The sequence below is a fragment of the Hyaena hyaena genome, unplaced genomic scaffold, assembly GCF_003009895.1.
Source record: "Hyaena hyaena isolate Hyena2069 unplaced genomic scaffold, ASM300989v1 scaffold_349, whole genome shotgun sequence".
Classification (NCBI taxonomy): Eukaryota; Metazoa; Chordata; class Mammalia; order Carnivora; family Hyaenidae; genus Hyaena; species Hyaena hyaena.
This window is the reverse complement of record NW_024080982.1, coordinates 9976-27329: the sequence shown is the minus strand read 5'-3', so window position 1 is coordinate 27329 and position 17354 is coordinate 9976. Positions and strand designations below refer to the sequence as shown.

Here is a 17354-nt window from a genome sequence, read left to right as displayed (position 1 = left end):
TGGATGCACGGACTGGGCGTGGAACCTGGGGAGTTAGTCACTCCTTGCACAGATTTTTAATCTGTTTCCAGCTTTGTCCCTCCCTCTCACCTTCTGCAATAACGGTAGCTTTTTCCCCTGAGCCTCGGCAGGGTGGGACACAATTGCCCTTTCCCTTTAGCCTTTAAAATTTCAGGGTTTTTAAAAATTTCTCTCTGCTTTTCACTTGCCCAAAATTCATTGCTATTTTCATCTGCTGTTTCTCCTCTCTTTCTTTTTGTCTTTCTCCTCCTCTTTCTTTTTGTACATTTATAATTTCTTTTCTTTACTCTTATTTCAGAGGGTTCTGGTGAGGGTTTTAAACAATTCACCACATTACACTAAAATCTTAGATGTCGATTTTAAAATTTTGATCTTTTAAGTTGATCATGACAGCACATTGAGATAAGATGATGATGATGATAATGGTGGCGCTGAAAACAAGCAGCTTCTACTTGTTCATTTCTGACAACAAGGCTCAATGGAAGTAAAATCTCATATAGAAGTCAAGTAAGATTCATAAGGAAATGCAACTAGCAAGGGCAAAGCTAAGATGGGAATAGTGGTCTGTGTGACTCAAAAGCCCCATTATTCACAACCCTTACCAAAAATGCCTTCATTATTTGGGTGAGTTAAAGAATGAAACTGAACCACTATCTTACAGCATGCACAAAAAATTAACTTAAAATGGATTAAAGGCTTGAACGTAAGACCTGAAACCTTAATACTCTTAGAAAAAAAGTCATAGGCAGTGACTCCTTGACATCAGTCTTAGGGATGATTTTTTTGGATTTGACACCAAAAGCAAAGGGAACAAAAGCAAAAATAAACTCGTGGGACAACATCAAAATAAAAAGCTACACAGCAAGAGAAACCATCAACAAAATGAAAAATCAGACTACTGAATGGGAGACAACATTTACAGATCATGTATCTGATAGGAGGTTAATATTTAAAATGTATAAAGAACTCATACAACTCAAGAGCAAAAAGAGAAAACAGTTTATTTTTAAGATGGACAGAGGACTTAAATAGACATTTTTCCAAAGAAGACATACAGATGACAACAGGTATATGAGAAGATATTCAACATCACTTATCATCAGGGATATGCAAATCAAAACCACAATGAGGTATATTTAACCTTACACCTGTCAGAATGGCTAGTATCAGAAAGAAATAACAAATGTTGGGAAAGATGTGGACACAAGAAGACCCTTGCACACTGTTGATAGGAATGTAAATTGGTAAATTGGTGCAGTCACTGTGAAAAACAGTATAGAAGTTCCTCAAAAAATTAAAACTAGAACAACTTACCATATGATCCAGCAGTTTCACTTATGGATATTTATTTGAAGAAAACAAAAACATTAACTCAGAAAAATATAATCACCCTCATGTTCATCGTAACATTATTTACAATAGCCAAGGTATAGAAACATCTTGTCCATTAGTAGATGTATGGAAAAGGAATATGTGGTATATACAATGGAATATAATTCAGCCATAAACAAGAATGAAGAACATGGATGGACCTTGAAGTCATTGTGCTAAGTGAGAAAAGTCAGACAGAGACAAATACCATGTGATCTGACTTATACGTGGAATCTTAAAAAAAAAAAAAGAAAAGAAAGAAAGGAAGGAATGAAGGAAGGAAGGAGGGAAGGAAAGAAGGAAGGAAGGAGGGAAGAAAGAAAGAAAGAAAGAAAGAAAGAAAGAAGGAAGGAAGGAAGGAAGGAAGGAAGGAAGGAAGGAAGGAAGGAAGGAAGGAAGGAAGGGAAAGGAAAGGAAAGGAAAGGAAAGGAAAGGAAAGGAAAGAAAGAAAGAAAGAAAGAAAGAAAGAAAGAAAGAAAGAAAGAAAGAAGAAAAAGTAAAGTGTTGGTAGATACCAGAGAACAAATTGGTGGTTGCCAGAGGTGGGGAGTGGGGGGTAGATGAAATGGGTGGAGGGAATCAAAAAGGTGCAAAATTTCAGTTATAAAATAAATAAGTTATTGGGATGTAATGTACAGCATGATGCTATAATTTGTAATACCATATTGCATATTTGAAAGTTGCTAAGAAAATGAATCTTAAAAAGTTCTCACCACAAGAAAAAAAATTCTTTAACTATGTATGGTGACTGATGTTAACTAGACCTGTAATGATCACTTCACAATATATACAAACATTGAATTATACTACGCACTGAAACTAATATAACCTTGCGTGTGTCAATTATACTTCAATAAAAAAAAAGAAAAGTAGATTTGAAGACAACCAATTTCAATGAGAATTTTTTACACTAGCCATCCTTTTCATTTTTGGTTATCATTTTTAAATTAAGAGTGTTTTAATAAATTTTAAATACATTAATTGACATAATTAATTTATGTTTATTTAAATTTTTCTGTTTCCAAAATATTTCAGACTTATAAAAAGTTCTGTGAGAAAAGTTTTGGTATCTTCATTTGCTGAATAGAAATGGAGATTCATAAAATTTAGTAACAGAGATAGTGCCAGAGGTTGAAGTGGGATCCAGGTATTCTGAATCCAAGGCATGTTTTATTTTCACGATGCTTTACTACTTCTCTAAATTCTAATTTTTTAATCAAGTATCTGTAGAAATAAAATTAACAATACCACTTTAATAATCTTTCAGGTTTCTGCCATTTTCTTCCTACCATAAAAATAAAAAGTACATCCCGTTAATGCATTCATCGAGCAAGTATGGTTCCAATTCTTATGGAAGTCAACATTTTAGAGATGAAAATCCTAAGAAATGGATCTGTGACAAGGTAAGTTAATGCAACATTAAAAAATGATGTTACATTTGAAAGGCTGGCTAAACAGATGTACTGATTACAACAAATATAAATATTCTTGTTACAGTTAACACCTTCCTGGTTATAAAATTATTTATAGCTATTTTATGTAAAGATGGTGCTACTGACCTGTGGCAGTGAAAGGTTTGGGTTTTTGTTTTCTAGTGTTATATGTCAGCTCCCCTATGATCTATAACATGCATCGTGGCTTTACCAAAGCCAGTCAGAGTCAAAGTTTGACTGTGGTCACAGAATAGAGTCCACTTCTCAGGCTCGGTTGTTTTCTCTCAATCTTTGTATGTATGTAGGTAGGTAGATAAGTAGATAGATAGATAGATAAATAGACACATAGATACAGAGATACATAGAGGAATAGATAGAGATATATGATATGATATAGAAAAGAAGAGGCAAATAAAGATTAAATGACTCCAGAGTTATATTTGTTAGCATCTAGATAAAAATTTCTAAATGTGAAAAACACCAAAATGTCTTGCACACTATGAGGCAAAGGAAAATTCGTACTATGTGTTTGTCCCATTATCTAACAGAAGCTATAACTTAATTATAAAAATAATTACACAGATAAAATTAAGTTGTTAGTGACTTTCTGGAAAAAGGTTAAAGCCACTGAGTTCTATATAGTATATCAGACATATTGGTTCTATTAATAGACTGTCAATGAGGATTTACTCATTTACACACAGCCTCCTTCCAAAAGGATTTAAAGCACCATACTAAAAGGCGAATACAGTAAAGATTATATTTTAGAAATAAAAATAAGAGAAAGTGATCTTAAATGAGAACAGTATCTCTGCTTGCAAAATAAAGGAAACATTACTGCAGTGGGTGACAGGAATTTTAGCTTGTGGAGGGTGAAGATGAAGAGGAAAACACACGTTATAGACATATCCTCATTACTCAAGGAAGAAACATGTTAAACACTTAAGAAAAATGAGATCTTTCTTTGTTTTACTAAACTCTAAGAAAAAGTCTTTTTTTAGGACATTGTAACCATGGAATTACCAAGGGTAAGTCATTGGAGAGTGACGTGGATACTTTAGAAAGTGCCTTTTTCTTTTCTACCTACGAAGTCATCTTTCTTTAAAATTGCTCTAAAATACTAAATAATTATTCCACAGCATAAGGAATATGTGTACAGTGAGTAGTTCATTCTGGCTCACTGATTGGCAAATCTAAATACTTGGTGATGACGTATTCTAGGCATTTGTTTTTACCTAATATGCAATCGTTCAGAATATAGGCTAATTATAATTTTCAAACTATTTAATTTCATATTTTGAATGTGTATAATATGAAATACATCTTATTTCTATTTGACATAAACATCTTTTGCTTTTATGCCCTCTTACCATTTTATTTAATTCAAGGAAGTGTTCATTTCTTTAAAATATAAATAACTTACCTGCGGACATTAAGCTACTTCAGAGTAAGAAAGATCCTTGCACAAATGGTTCTGTCCTAAAATAATACAGTACTTTTTGGTTTTATAGGACAGATTCACCTCATACATTTTGACATATTCCAGGAGTATGCATTTATCTGGAGTGCCTAGGTGGATCAGTTGGTTAAATGTCTGACTCTTGACGTCAACTCAGGTAGTGATCTCGCAGTAGTGGGATCGAGCCCCTTGTCAGGCTCCGGGCTAAGCATGGAGCCTACTTTAAATTCTCTCTCTCTCTCTCTCTCTCTCTCTCTCTCCCCCTCCCCTGTGCCTGCTTTCTCTCTTGCACAGGTGCACACTATCTCAAAATAAATGAATAAAACATTAAAAAGAAATGGCATGTATCTTACTGAAGTAAGCAACTTCATGGAAATATAGAGATTTTTGGATACTCCCTCAAGAGAAAAGTAGTTTATTTTGTTCTTTTGAGGAATCATTGTGTGCCTCCACATACTTTTAGAAAGTATACATAGTTAAAAAGTCAATGACAAATAGTTGTTCTAGTAGGCCCCCAAAATTAAGAGGAAAAAGTGTAGGGATTTTAAAAAATCTTATTAAATCATGAATCCACTTAACTGTGCATAAAACCATGTAGAAAAATACTAAGTACAAATTGAGGGATGCCTGGGTGGCTTAGTCGATTGGGCATCCAACTTTAGCTCAGGTCATCATTTCAAAGTTCATGAGTTCAAGCCCTGCGTCAGGCTCTGTGCTGACTGCTCAAAGCCTGGAGCCTGCTTCGGATTCTGTCTCTGTCTCTGTCTCTGTCTCTGTCTCTGTCTCTGTCTCTGTCTCTTTCTCTCTCTCTCTCTCTCTCTCAGAAATAAATAAACACAAAAAATTTGAAATTCCTTCTTCCCTCCTTCCCTCCCTTCCTTCCTTATTTCTTCCTGTTTTCTAATCTCTTCAAATAACCATATAAATAAACAAATCATCCTTCTGTATGGCTAATGTAATCCGCACAATATAGAGGTATCCATTTTGTTGTTTATATGTTAAACCTTAAAACCATTATACATAATTTATATTTTGACTTGATATTACATGATTTGAGTGAGAATTGGGTCTAGCAAACTGCTAAAGTAGGCTTCTTTTTCTTTATTTTTATAAAACTTAGTTTCTTAATTACTGAGGTAGGAGGCAACAATGTATTCATTATTCATGGAGTAAGGATAGTTTTAGGAAAACTAGAGTTATTAAAGCCCAAATATTGAAGAAGGAAAGGCTGACCTGGTTTTATGCTTCCTCTGTGGGCAGATGGACTGTTTACAAACATTTAAATGTATGTAACATTTAGTTGAAAGCAGTAAATTGATTTCAGCCATGAAACAGCTCAATTAAATGTAGGTGGTTCCTATTGTCCACCTTTTTCATCATGTTTTAAGACTATCTTTAAGATCACCCCTTTCTTTTCTATCTTCTATAATCATGGAGGTAACAATTTTCAAATGACTTGTGACACAATGTTAAAAGGTATCAGTTGAGAGAAAATCAAATGTTATTTAGATACTGTTTCTCTGATCGCATTCACATTATATCAATTAAATAGCAAACATTATTTAGTATTTTTTTTTTATTTTTAATGCTGATGATCCAAACAACACTATTCAAGGACATCACAAAGTCAACAAATAGTAGTTTTTTCTTCATAGTATGAAGATCAATAATGAAAAATAACATATATAGTATTTTTCTTAAAAGCATGGAAATCTATAAGAAAAACTATATAATAAAATATATCTTATCACTTACTTATATTTCTTTAATCTATTCGTAAAATGACCCAGCTTAAGTTGTTAAATTGGTGGGCCTGTGTCTTAAATGGTCCAAATTTTTAAGTCCAGGTAAAGTGTTTCTCGTGCTGATACCAATTTTTAAAATAAAAGTGAAATTCCATAAGAAGTGTATACCAGTCAGTCACTATTAATTTAATCTATTTGGGTGGATCTAAAACAGTTGGACAATACAAAAATGCGGTATACTAGAAGCATTCTTTTGGTTGTCAAAACATTCACATATGTTCATATTTATCGAAGCAGAAATAATAGTCTAAGGCCTTTATCTAAATTGGAATGAGTTCTCATATGCATTTTAGACAACTGATTTTAATGGAACTGTTTCATGTTTTCCCATGTTTGCAGAGTTCAGGAAGAGACTCATGTTTATAGAGCCTTTCTTCATATGCCTTATTGTAGATGAATTACAACAGTAGAGCAGCCCTTTTTTCTTATTTTCACATGCATTTTGGTCTTAAACAGGATTTCATAAGCTACAAAGCATAAAAATATCTAGTACTCCAAAGAATTAATTTAGAGAACCTAAGCATATTGCACAGAACATAAAGTTGACCTTTACCGTCTATGGCTTTTGGAATGGAGTGGGATGTGGAACACATCATAGATTTAATGTGGCACATCGCTGTCTGCAGAAACTTGGGTGGGACTGTGACTGCTTGCCCATTGCACCCGGTGATTGAATCTGCTGTCACCAGCATCCTGATAATAATGAACATTCAGCTTAATGACCGTGATTATGATTATCATAATTGATGTGCAAGTGCAGTGTGTGGGGATCATTACAGCTGAACTGTACAGCAGAGAAACATGCCTCAGTTATGGATAATTTTACTTTTATGCATTGATTGGGATAAAATATGCCTTTCTATTTAAACAGACCAGCTTCATATAATTTTAAGAATCTTTCTGTACATGTTGATTGATGATTACGTACTTGCTGAAAAACAGCCCCTTACAGTTGTTTGTTTTGTGTTGTTTCATTTCATTAGTAAATGTAAACAATTAAATAATTAGGTGTAATTGAGGGAAAATATTTTGCTTATGAGGTTGGCCTTCAATAATCAAGTTTTCAGTTTAAGTGTTTTCTCTCTCTCTTTCTCTCTCACAATGCACCTGGGGCCGAAATTCTTCAATATTTTTTTTCCTTATGATTACCCTTGTCTCAGTCTTCCTGAGGTCAGTAGGCTTCAGGAAAAATAGAAATTTAAATAATTTTTATTATAGATCTATAGGTTAATTTGCATATGTATGTATTTATTATACTCTAGTTTATTATATATTTTATAAAAAGGACGGAGCCAAGTATTATTTATTAAAATAATACTTAACATATGGAATAGTCTTAAGATATATATTTACATTACCTATGCTTTTAAAAAATGTATTTAAATGTTTATTCATTTTTGAGACCAAGAGACAGAGTGTGAGCGGGGGAAGGGCAGAGAGAGAGACACACACAGAATCCGAAATGGCTCCAGGCTCTGAGCTGTCAGCACAGACCCCAATGTGGGACTCAATCTTACAGACCATGAGATCATGACCCGATCCAAAGTCAGGTGCTTAACCAACAGAGCCACCCAGGTGCCCTTACACTACCTTTGCTTTTTTTTTTTTTTTTTAAATTTTTTTTTAAATTTATTTCTAGGAGAGAGAGAGAGAGAGCGTGAGCAGGGGAGGGTCAGAGAGAGAGGGAGCCACAGACTGAAACAGGCTCCAGGCTCTGAGCTGGCAGCCAGCACAGAGCCCTACGCGGGGCCCGAACCCGCGAACCGCGAGATCATGACCCAAGCGAAAGTCGGACGCCCAACCGACTAAGCCACCCAGGCGCCCCCACTACCTTTGCTTTTTAACCATAGCCTGTTTCTGATAGATTTATTGTATTGTGTAGTAGTTTTCAGTTGACCTTTTACATAGGATTTCTGATTCGTATTTTAACTTGTGAATGAAAGTAATAGGTGCAGTGATATATCCAAGATTTTCAGTAGATAAGATCTGACTATAATAGTCTATGATTATTAACCTAAGGGCTTAATTTGCATTTGAGTCCAAAATGTTACATTTGAGTGATGAAAAATCATAATAGAACACATTTTTATAAAGCATAGTAAGCCATTAAAAACACTTCTATTTTGTAACTGCAGTAAAGTCTGGAATTGAAAGATCTCTCCATCAGATTATTAATAAGTGTACGGGTCTAAAAGAGACTCTGGCAAATATTTCCTTCTGCGATCTGTAAGATTTACGTTACCCCAGGTAAGCTGCTTGCCCTACATGTGCAGCTGTATAGCGGGGATGAGACAGAATCTTTGTTTGACAGCGAGACATTTTATAGCTTGCCTGTAAAATTTTCCTTTTGAAACTTTTTGGTCCCAGTGTGATTCTTGAACTTTATTAGAAGTTTTTCTTTAAGCTTGTCTCTAAAAATTCAACATATGCTAGTCTTCTTTGCATAATTACTACTTGAGGAATTTTTCAATGACAAAGATCTTAGAATATGTTATCTGCACTTCTCTGCAATTAATCTCTTAACCTTGATTTTAAAAAATAAGACTTAAATACCTCTATTTATCTTGTTGTTGTTGGAAACTAGGTTAACGTATCAGTGAAATTTTAGGCTTCTGGACTTTTGCCCTCATCCCTAGGTGTAGGATCACAGCTTTCATTTTTTGTCTGTGACCTCCTGATAATATCTTTATCTGACTTGGCAAAAAAAGGAGGTTTGCCAAAATCAGGAGCCCCAGAATGACTCCAAATATAACTGAATATTCTTGATGTCTTAGAGAGAGGCTGATTTTAATCTTAGGAATCAAGGAAGTGTTTATAGTATTATATGAACATGAGAATTAACATGAACAATACTTAGGTGCCATTCTGGCTATGTCTGCAAGTTTGGCATGGAAAAGTCAAAAGGATATTTGTGTGTGTGGTGAGACCATCTAAGATATACTCTCTTAGCAACATTGGTTCTCTAGAACTTAATCCATCTTAAAACTGAAATTTGTCCCCTTTAACCAATATCTCTTCATTTCCTCCACCCCCAGTCCCTGATAGTCACCAAGTTACTGTTTCTAGGAGTTAAACTATTTCAGATTTCACATAAAGAGAAATTATATAGTATTTGTCTTTCTCTGACTTATTTCACTTAGTACAATGCCCTCAAGTTTCATCCATTTTGTCTCAGAAGAATTTCCTTTTTTATTGCTGAATACTATTTGTGTGTGCATGTGTGTGTGTGTGTATCACATTATCACATTTTCTTTATCCATTCATTCATCAGGGCACACATAAGTTGTTTCCATGTCTTGACTATTGTGAGTTAACTGCAGTGAACATGAAAGTGCATGTATCTCTTTGAGAAGTGATTCCATTGCCTTTGGTTATATACCCAGATGTGGGATTGCTGGTGATACAGTACTTCTATATTTATTTTTTTAAGGAACTTCACACTGTTTTCCATAATGGCTGTACCAGTTTACATTGCCATGAACAATACATAAAGGTTCCTTGTCTCTATGTCCTCACCAGCACTTATTATCCCTTGTCTTTTTGATAATAGGCTAGCACATTAAGGCTTTTGTTATATATTATCAAACTTCCCTGAAGAAAATGTACAGTTTATTCTAGAAGAGTGGCAGCAAATTTGTGGAGATGTGAATTAATTTTAGAAGTGTTAGGAATACATATAATGTTAACATTGAAAATGAATTGGATATGATGAAGTAAAAAAAAAAAGGAAGTTTGCTGATTACTCCTAAGTTTCTACAAGGGACAAACTGAATGTTTACTGATACTATTCACTGAGATTGAGAAAGAAATGGATCAGAATTTGCAGGGCAACTGTAGGGAAGAAATCTTAAGTTTAATCTTGTACATGTTTGGGTGTGAGATGACTTTGATTCATCCAAGTAGAGATGTTAAATAAATAGCTAACTATACATGTCTGTTGCTTGAGACAATAGCTTTGACCAGAGTCACAAAATTGAATATATCCGGTTCATAAATAAAATTTAGTAAACTCGGTTCATAAATAATCATTGAAATCATGAAAGTGAGTGAAATAGCCCAAAGTAAAAACATAGAATAATGAGGGGACGGCTAGGAGTTTGGAGGAATGCCAACATTTGGAGTCGGACAAGCTGTAAAGGAGGTAAATGTAAAGAAAACCAAAAGAATATGCTTACCAAAGAAGTCCAGGAAAGATAATGCAGTAAGAAGTGATAAGCCCTGGCCGATGATGCTATGAAGTTAAAGAAAGTGGAGAGTAAAAACCTCCATAGAGCTGATTCCATGACACTATGAGGAACTAAGCCAGACTGGAATAGTTTGAAAGGTAGTAAAAAAATGGGGGTGGGATGTGGGGTAAGGGAGAGATCAAATGTACATAATTATTTGAATAAGCTTTTTTTTTTTAAATAGCTTATTGTCAACTTGGTTTCCATATAACACCCAGTGCTCATCCCAACAAGTGCCCTCCTCCATGCCCATCACCCCCCCTTGCCCTCTCCCCCACCCCCAGCAGCCCTCAGTTTGAATAAGCTTGGCTGTGAAAGGGAGAAGAGAGACTTATGGGATAACGGCTATAGGGAGATGCAGAGAGGAAGAAGTTTAGCATGAATAAATTTTACTGCGTTGTGTTATTATTATTACTTAACCAATTTCCTGTGATTTTATATGAATTTGTCTTTTAAATTCATCTTTTTGAAAGTTCGTATTTGGAAACAGTGCTGAGGGCAGCACTTGGGCTACTCAGCCTGTGCCTAGAAATGTGTTTAAAGCAGCCATTCTTTACCAGTGGCGATTTTGCAATTTGGGCAATGTACAGACATGTGTGGCTGTGACACTGTGCGGAAGTGGGTGTAGGTGGGTGCTACGGACATCTAGTAGCACGCACTTTGAGGCTATGCTTTCCTAAATTTACTATAGTGCACAAGACAGCCCCCCACAACAAAGAACCTTTTACCTAAAATGTCACTAATGCCACTGTATAGAAACCTTGGGTTAAAAAAGAGTGTGCATGTTTTTAAGACTTATGATTCATCTTCCCAAATGTCTAACAGAAAGAGTAAGCTAATTTACATGTCCAACTAAAAATGTATGTGTATTTCCATTTCCCTGCATCTCATCAACTTTGAGTATTATTTTATCATTAATTTTATACATGAAAATGGTATCTTTAAAATTTTACATTGCTTTGATAGAAATTTATCCTAAACATCTTTTCAGATTATTAGTCACTTGCTCTATAAGTTACATGTTTACATCTTTTGCCCATGTTTCGTTTCATTAACTTGTTTTTTTTTCCTATTATTCTTTTTTAGTTATATACGTGAACACTTGCTCTAGATGTAAATTTTTTTCTTATTTATCCTGCTTGGAATTCTTTGAAATCCTTAATTTATAATATCTTTTACCAAATTAGGAAAATCTCAGCCATTATATCTTCTTCAAATTTTAGTATTTCTTCCTCTTCTCTAATATTTTCTGGAATTCTGATTTGATATATTTTCTACAAATGTGATATATTCTAACCTCAATTTCATATTTTCCTTTGCCTTGTCTCTTCATGTCAATTGCTGTAGACTTTTATTACAACTACTTTATGTCTCTCTTCAAGTGTGTGTATTCTGTTGTTAAATCCATGGGATTTCTGTTCTCAATTGTTTTTTTTTTAATTTATACAGGTTCTACTTTTTTGTTTTTCAAGTGAGCCTGGTCAGTTCTGATGCTGTCTTGTTCATTTTTTATTCCTTTAATTCTGTTTAAAAAAAATAACTCTTGGGGTACATGGGTGGTTCCGTTGGTTAAGCTCCCTAATCTTGATTTTGCCTCAGGTCATGATCTCACCATCCACAAGATCAAGCCCCACATTGGGCTGTGTGCTGACAGTGCAGAGCTTGCTTGGGATTCTCTCTCTCTCCCCACCCCCCATCTGTCTCTGCCCATCCCCTGCTCTAAATATATTAATTAATGAATTGATTTCTTTTGTAACTTCTATTAATTAGCCCAAAGGGTTTTTTCATTGTATAATTCCAAAGTTTGATGTTCAGTCAACTGTGATTAATGATGGACTTTTTCATTGATAGCCTTCTTTTTGTTATTTAAAATTTTGTCTTTATTTTCTATTGTTTTAAATTCTTTGATTATGAGTTTTTGTTCCTTGGAACTTTATGTCTGGAAATTTTTTGATGTTTGATTTAAGGTACATTTCTTCAGAAAAGGTTTTTGTTTGTTTCTGCCAAGAGCTTCATGGTACAACCCCCCCGGGACCCCTGTAAACTAGATTTTGGTTTCACATCCAAATCTATATGAGTACAAGTTCATTGTTAGAAACTCTCAGGAAAGACTTTCTTGTTTTGTTTTGTTTTTCTCTCCACTCAACCGACAGCCAAGAATGAGACAGGGACATATGGTAAAGTCTCCCTACTAGGGTCTTTTTCTTTTTCTCATTTATCTTCAAAGAATGTCATTTTTCAGGAGTGCTGCATTTATACAGACTTCTCCAGTATAAGTTCTCTAGTGCTGCAGCCCAGTTGTCTAATTCCTGATCATGTACCAGGTTCCAACCAACCACTGAGACTCTATAAATAAATACATACTCGAGACAAACACTGACTACAGCCCTCACTAGATTTACACTTTCTTGTCAATTATTTCTTTCTTATTTTTTTCCAAGTCATCTGTATATTAAAAGATCTTAAAAATCTTTTATACAGAAATTTTAAGTGAAAGAAGCTTCCTGAACTTCTGGCTTGCTACAGAAATTAAAGTACTGACACTTTCTCTATCTCAACTGTTGGAATAATTTTTGCTAGGTAACAAATTGTCTATTGATTTTATGTGGTTATTTTAGAGGGGAATGGTTCTTACCTAAGATACACTTGTAAAGTTTTTCTAAATATTAAATAATTTGCTGACTTAATTTAGTATAAATTGACTTGAAATTTATTCTTGAATAATGATAGTTCAGTTTTACATTTTTACAAATACCTACTAAGTTTCCTAAATACCATTTACTCTATTGTTTCCTATGGCTAGCAGTGCTATTGTTTTTATTATTTTCTTCATTTAGTCACTATTTTATTTACTTTGGGATTTTTATAGACTTTTTCTTTTAGAGTGAGAGACAGAGCAGGGGAGAGGCAGAGGGAGGGAGGGAGAGAAAGTCTGAAACAAGCTCCAGGCCCAGCTGGGAGCCCAACTCTGGGCTGAAACTCAAGATGTTAAGATCATGACCTGAGCCAAAATCAAAAGTCAGACACTTAACCAACTGAGCCACCTGGCTGCTCCTGTAGACTTTCTATTATTTTATATTAACTCTTTTACTGTTGCACCACACTTACAGTTTTATATATTGTATGTTTTTAAAAATTTATCTCAATCATGTGTCAAGCAGATACAGACTACCAGAATATTATTTATAAAAAATAATGATACAGTGAACTCTCCACCTGACTTAGAGAAAAATATATTCCTATTATTTTGAAGTCTTATATGGCCCTCTTAATGATTCTATCCTTTCTGTTCCTAACTAGAGGTATCTACTATCCTAAATTTTTAACAATTTTTTTCTTTGATCTACACTTTTATTACATATATTTATATGCCTAAACAAGTAGTTTTCATGATTAGGTACTTTATAGAAGCATTATTTGATAAGTGTATACCATGTGTTTTTTTTTTTTTTCCAACAACTTGCTATACAACATACTGATAGTGTATGGCTCCATTTTGTTCTTTTTCACTGATGTAAAATGTTTCCTACATCAGGTTCCCAAAATTTATCCATTTTACTGGAGATGAGTATGGGGGTTTTTACTGCTTTTTTTGCTCTAATAAACCATGCCGATATGAGTGTTACACCTGCCCTCTTACATATCTCCTGGTTCGCATATGAAAGAAAGGTAGTGCTGTTTGTAGGATATGTACATCTTTAAATTTGTTCACAAGAACTTACTTTCCAAAAGGTCTTACAGATTTGGTGTACAACATGGATGTCCAGTATCCCTGCTGACATGCATTATTGTTAACTTTAAAATATTTTGCCAATCAGCTACATGCAACATTACAGTTTTAATGAACATTATCTTGATTTTAATGAAATTGTGCTTTCATCTCTAGGAGCACACTCTGTCTTTCAATAAAAATTACAGGGTTTTTTTCACGTAGACTTTTTTTTCACATAGTTATTTGGTTTATTCCTAAGGATTTGCTTGTTATTTGATTGCTATTGTGCAAGAGTTCTTTTCTCACTTATTTTCCAGCTTGCTGTATAGTCATTTTTTTGTTGTTCATATGTGTTTTTGTTATGGTATCAGTTTATTAAGGTTAACATAAAATACAACAGACTCGGTGGCTTAAACCTTAGACATTTAATTTCTCACAGTTCCGGGGGCTGGAAGGCCAAGATCAAGGTGCTGCTGGCAGGGGTGGTGTCTAGTGAGGACTCTGGCTTGTAGACCGTGTCGTCTCGCCGCTATGCCCACACGGCCTCTTCTCTGGGCGTGCATAGAGGAGGAAGGGAGAGGAAGGAGGAGGGGACAGGGGGGAAGGGGACAGGGAGAGAGATTGGAAAGAGAGAAAGAAATGTATTTTAGTCTCTTCCTCTTCTTGTACTTCGTATGATTCCAGTCCTATTGGATTACATTCTGGAGTCAGAGTCTTTCATCTCAAATTGCTACTTTGGTGTATAATTTTGAGCAAATTTAAAAAATTCTCTGTGTCTCAGTTTTCTCATCTGTGGAAAGGGAGACTGCTTTACCTTACTCACAGTGTTGTTATGATGACAGAATTAGGGAACTCGTATAAGTGACTTAGAATATGCAACATGGTAAACATCGTACATTTTAGTTATTATTATATTTGTGATCCTTTTGGTTTCTTTTCCCATCCTATTATTCTATTAGTATATTTTGATCGCTAACATTGTAATGATGTCTTAAATCTCTAATGCTCTCTGTATCTGTCATTTAAAATTTCTCCATCACTAGCCCCGTTTTCATGCGTTAATATTATAAAAGCCATTTAGAAAGTAACAATAAAATAACATTAATAAATTGACTGAGTCCTAGATCATTAAAACATTAATTTGCCTTGTATTAATATTAAATTTATTTTCTATACCATATATATTTCGTGTTTTAATATTACAAAAGTTAAATATTGAATTTTAAATATATCAGACATCTAACATGTTGCTTCTAAGACAAATATGTGAAAGCTTTCTATCAAGCTGAATTTCAATTTATAGATAACATTTCCTATCCTTTTGTATCCCTTAGTTGATTTTTATATCAGAATATAAAAAGCAGTACTTTAAAAATCATTTTTGGTAAATTTCCAAGTTGGTTCTTAATATTGTTTTTACCTCTTACAAAAAAAGAACAGGAAACCAGCAGTGACACGGACCATAAAACTAAAGGACAAGTCAAACACTTCTATAACTTTATGTTACCTTATTGTTTCATATCACTTTACACATAACCTGCAGACAAGCTCAGCACTCCACTCCCCTGTTTGAGGATGGGGTCCTACTTGAGAATTCATTTAGAGAAACTGTTCCATTGTGAGAATTATTATTGTTAATTTCTTTTAATATGCTTAACTGAATGTTTTCCAAATTAGGCCTTAGTGCAATATTTTCTTCCAAATAAATTAGGCACAGTTATTTATCTAAATACTCATATGCATCCTAAAAAGATACTGGAAGACTTACTACAGCACTGATGTTGAGAATTCTACAGTTAGTAACTTTTCATTACACTAGTCGCATATTGAAATAGTGTCATTAACTCAGGATTAAACTACAGGCATTTTTTAAGATGGCTATTATAAGGTTATTAGCTCTTAGCAAAAAACTTGAATCTGCCAGCATGCTCAAGGTTTAACCAACATGAAATATCAGATGACTAAAAAGCGAGAACTTGCTGGTCTAGGCAGCAACTAACTTTAAGATATCGATTAAATAATATTAAGATACAAAAGTAATGAAAATATTTCACACTGTTGGCTGGAAAGATACAAATGTTGACCTTACTTTCTTATTAAATCTATTCCAAGAGCTATTTGGAAAGATTTTGCTCACAATTCGAATATTTAATAAAATCTAATTTTCTTCCTCTATAATTCCTCAGTTGGAAAATGTGGTCCCTTGATGATGATCTAAGGCTTTGAAGAATAAATGGATTTCAAAGAGAAAATTAGATGGTACTTATTATGCTGTCTAACTAGCAATGCATTGCCATTTGTCTGTTGTACTATAAATGTCTTGCTTTCCCCACCTTCTTCATTTAATCATGTAACTTGCCTATAAGAAGCATTAGGAAAAAAATGCTATTTTATTCCTTCAAACTGTTGTCTTTGCTTATCCCAGAGAGAGCTCATGCTTACGCCCAATACGGAACATTTCATGTACTCGCCGACTTCTGGTTTCTTCTGAATCCCATCTACCCACACAGTCACTTATGCCAAATCTGAGGGAGACATACTAGTTTCTTCCTTCTGCTTCCTTAGGAAAGTTTTTCCTAACTAACCCCCCTCCCCACCAAGTGAAATTATCTATGATTGGCGAGTTTAGTATTTTAAAAATTAAACCTTTGCATCAGCATTTCTATATCCCTTGGGTAAATTCCTAGCAGTGCTATTGCTGGGTCATAGGGGAGTTCTATTGTTAATTTTTTAAGGAACCTCCACACTGTTTTCCAGAGGGGCTGTACCAGTTTACACCCCCACCAAGAGTGTAGGAGGGTGCCCGTTTCTCCACATCCTCGCCAGCATCTCACATTCTCTTATTTGCTCATTTTAGCCACTCCGAATGGCGTGAGGTGGTATCTCAGTGTGGTTTTGATTTGTATTTCCCTGATTAGGAGGGATGCTGAGCATCGTTTCATGTGTTTGCAATGTTCATAGCAGCACTCTCAACAATAGCCAAAACATGGAAGAGCCTAAGTGTCCATCAAGGGACAAATGGATCAAGAAGATGTGGTTTATCTATACCATGGAATACTACACGGCAATGAGAAACAATGAAATCTGGCCATGTGTAGCAACATGGATGGACCTTGAGGGTGTTATGCTGAGAGAAATAAGTCAGGCAGAGAAGGACAAATATCATATGTTTGCACGTATAGGAGGATTAGGAGGAACTTGACGGAGGAACAAGGGGGAGAAGAAGGGTGGAAATGGTGGGGGAAGGGAGAGAGGCAAACCATGGGAGACTCTTGAATGCTGACAAAAACTGAGGACTGATGGATGTGGGGGGGAGGAGGGATGGGC

At 34.7% G+C, this 17354-nt stretch overlaps 1 protein-coding gene across 1 annotated transcript in view; it reads left to right on the top strand.

The window, feature by feature from the left end:
- The window catches only part of SPATA17 (spermatogenesis associated 17), a gene marked incomplete at its 3' end in the record, with an annotated part of 145774 nt that overhangs the window by 124403 nt on the left and 4017 nt on the right, over window positions 1–17354 (top strand). The window contains exons 9-10 of the mRNA XM_039249895.1: window positions 2660–2795; window positions 10789–10933. Of these exons, the coding sequence (XP_039105826.1) occupies window positions 2660–2795; window positions 10789–10933 (281 nt within the window). The remainder of the gene's footprint in view (window positions 1–2659; window positions 2796–10788; window positions 10934–17354) is intronic.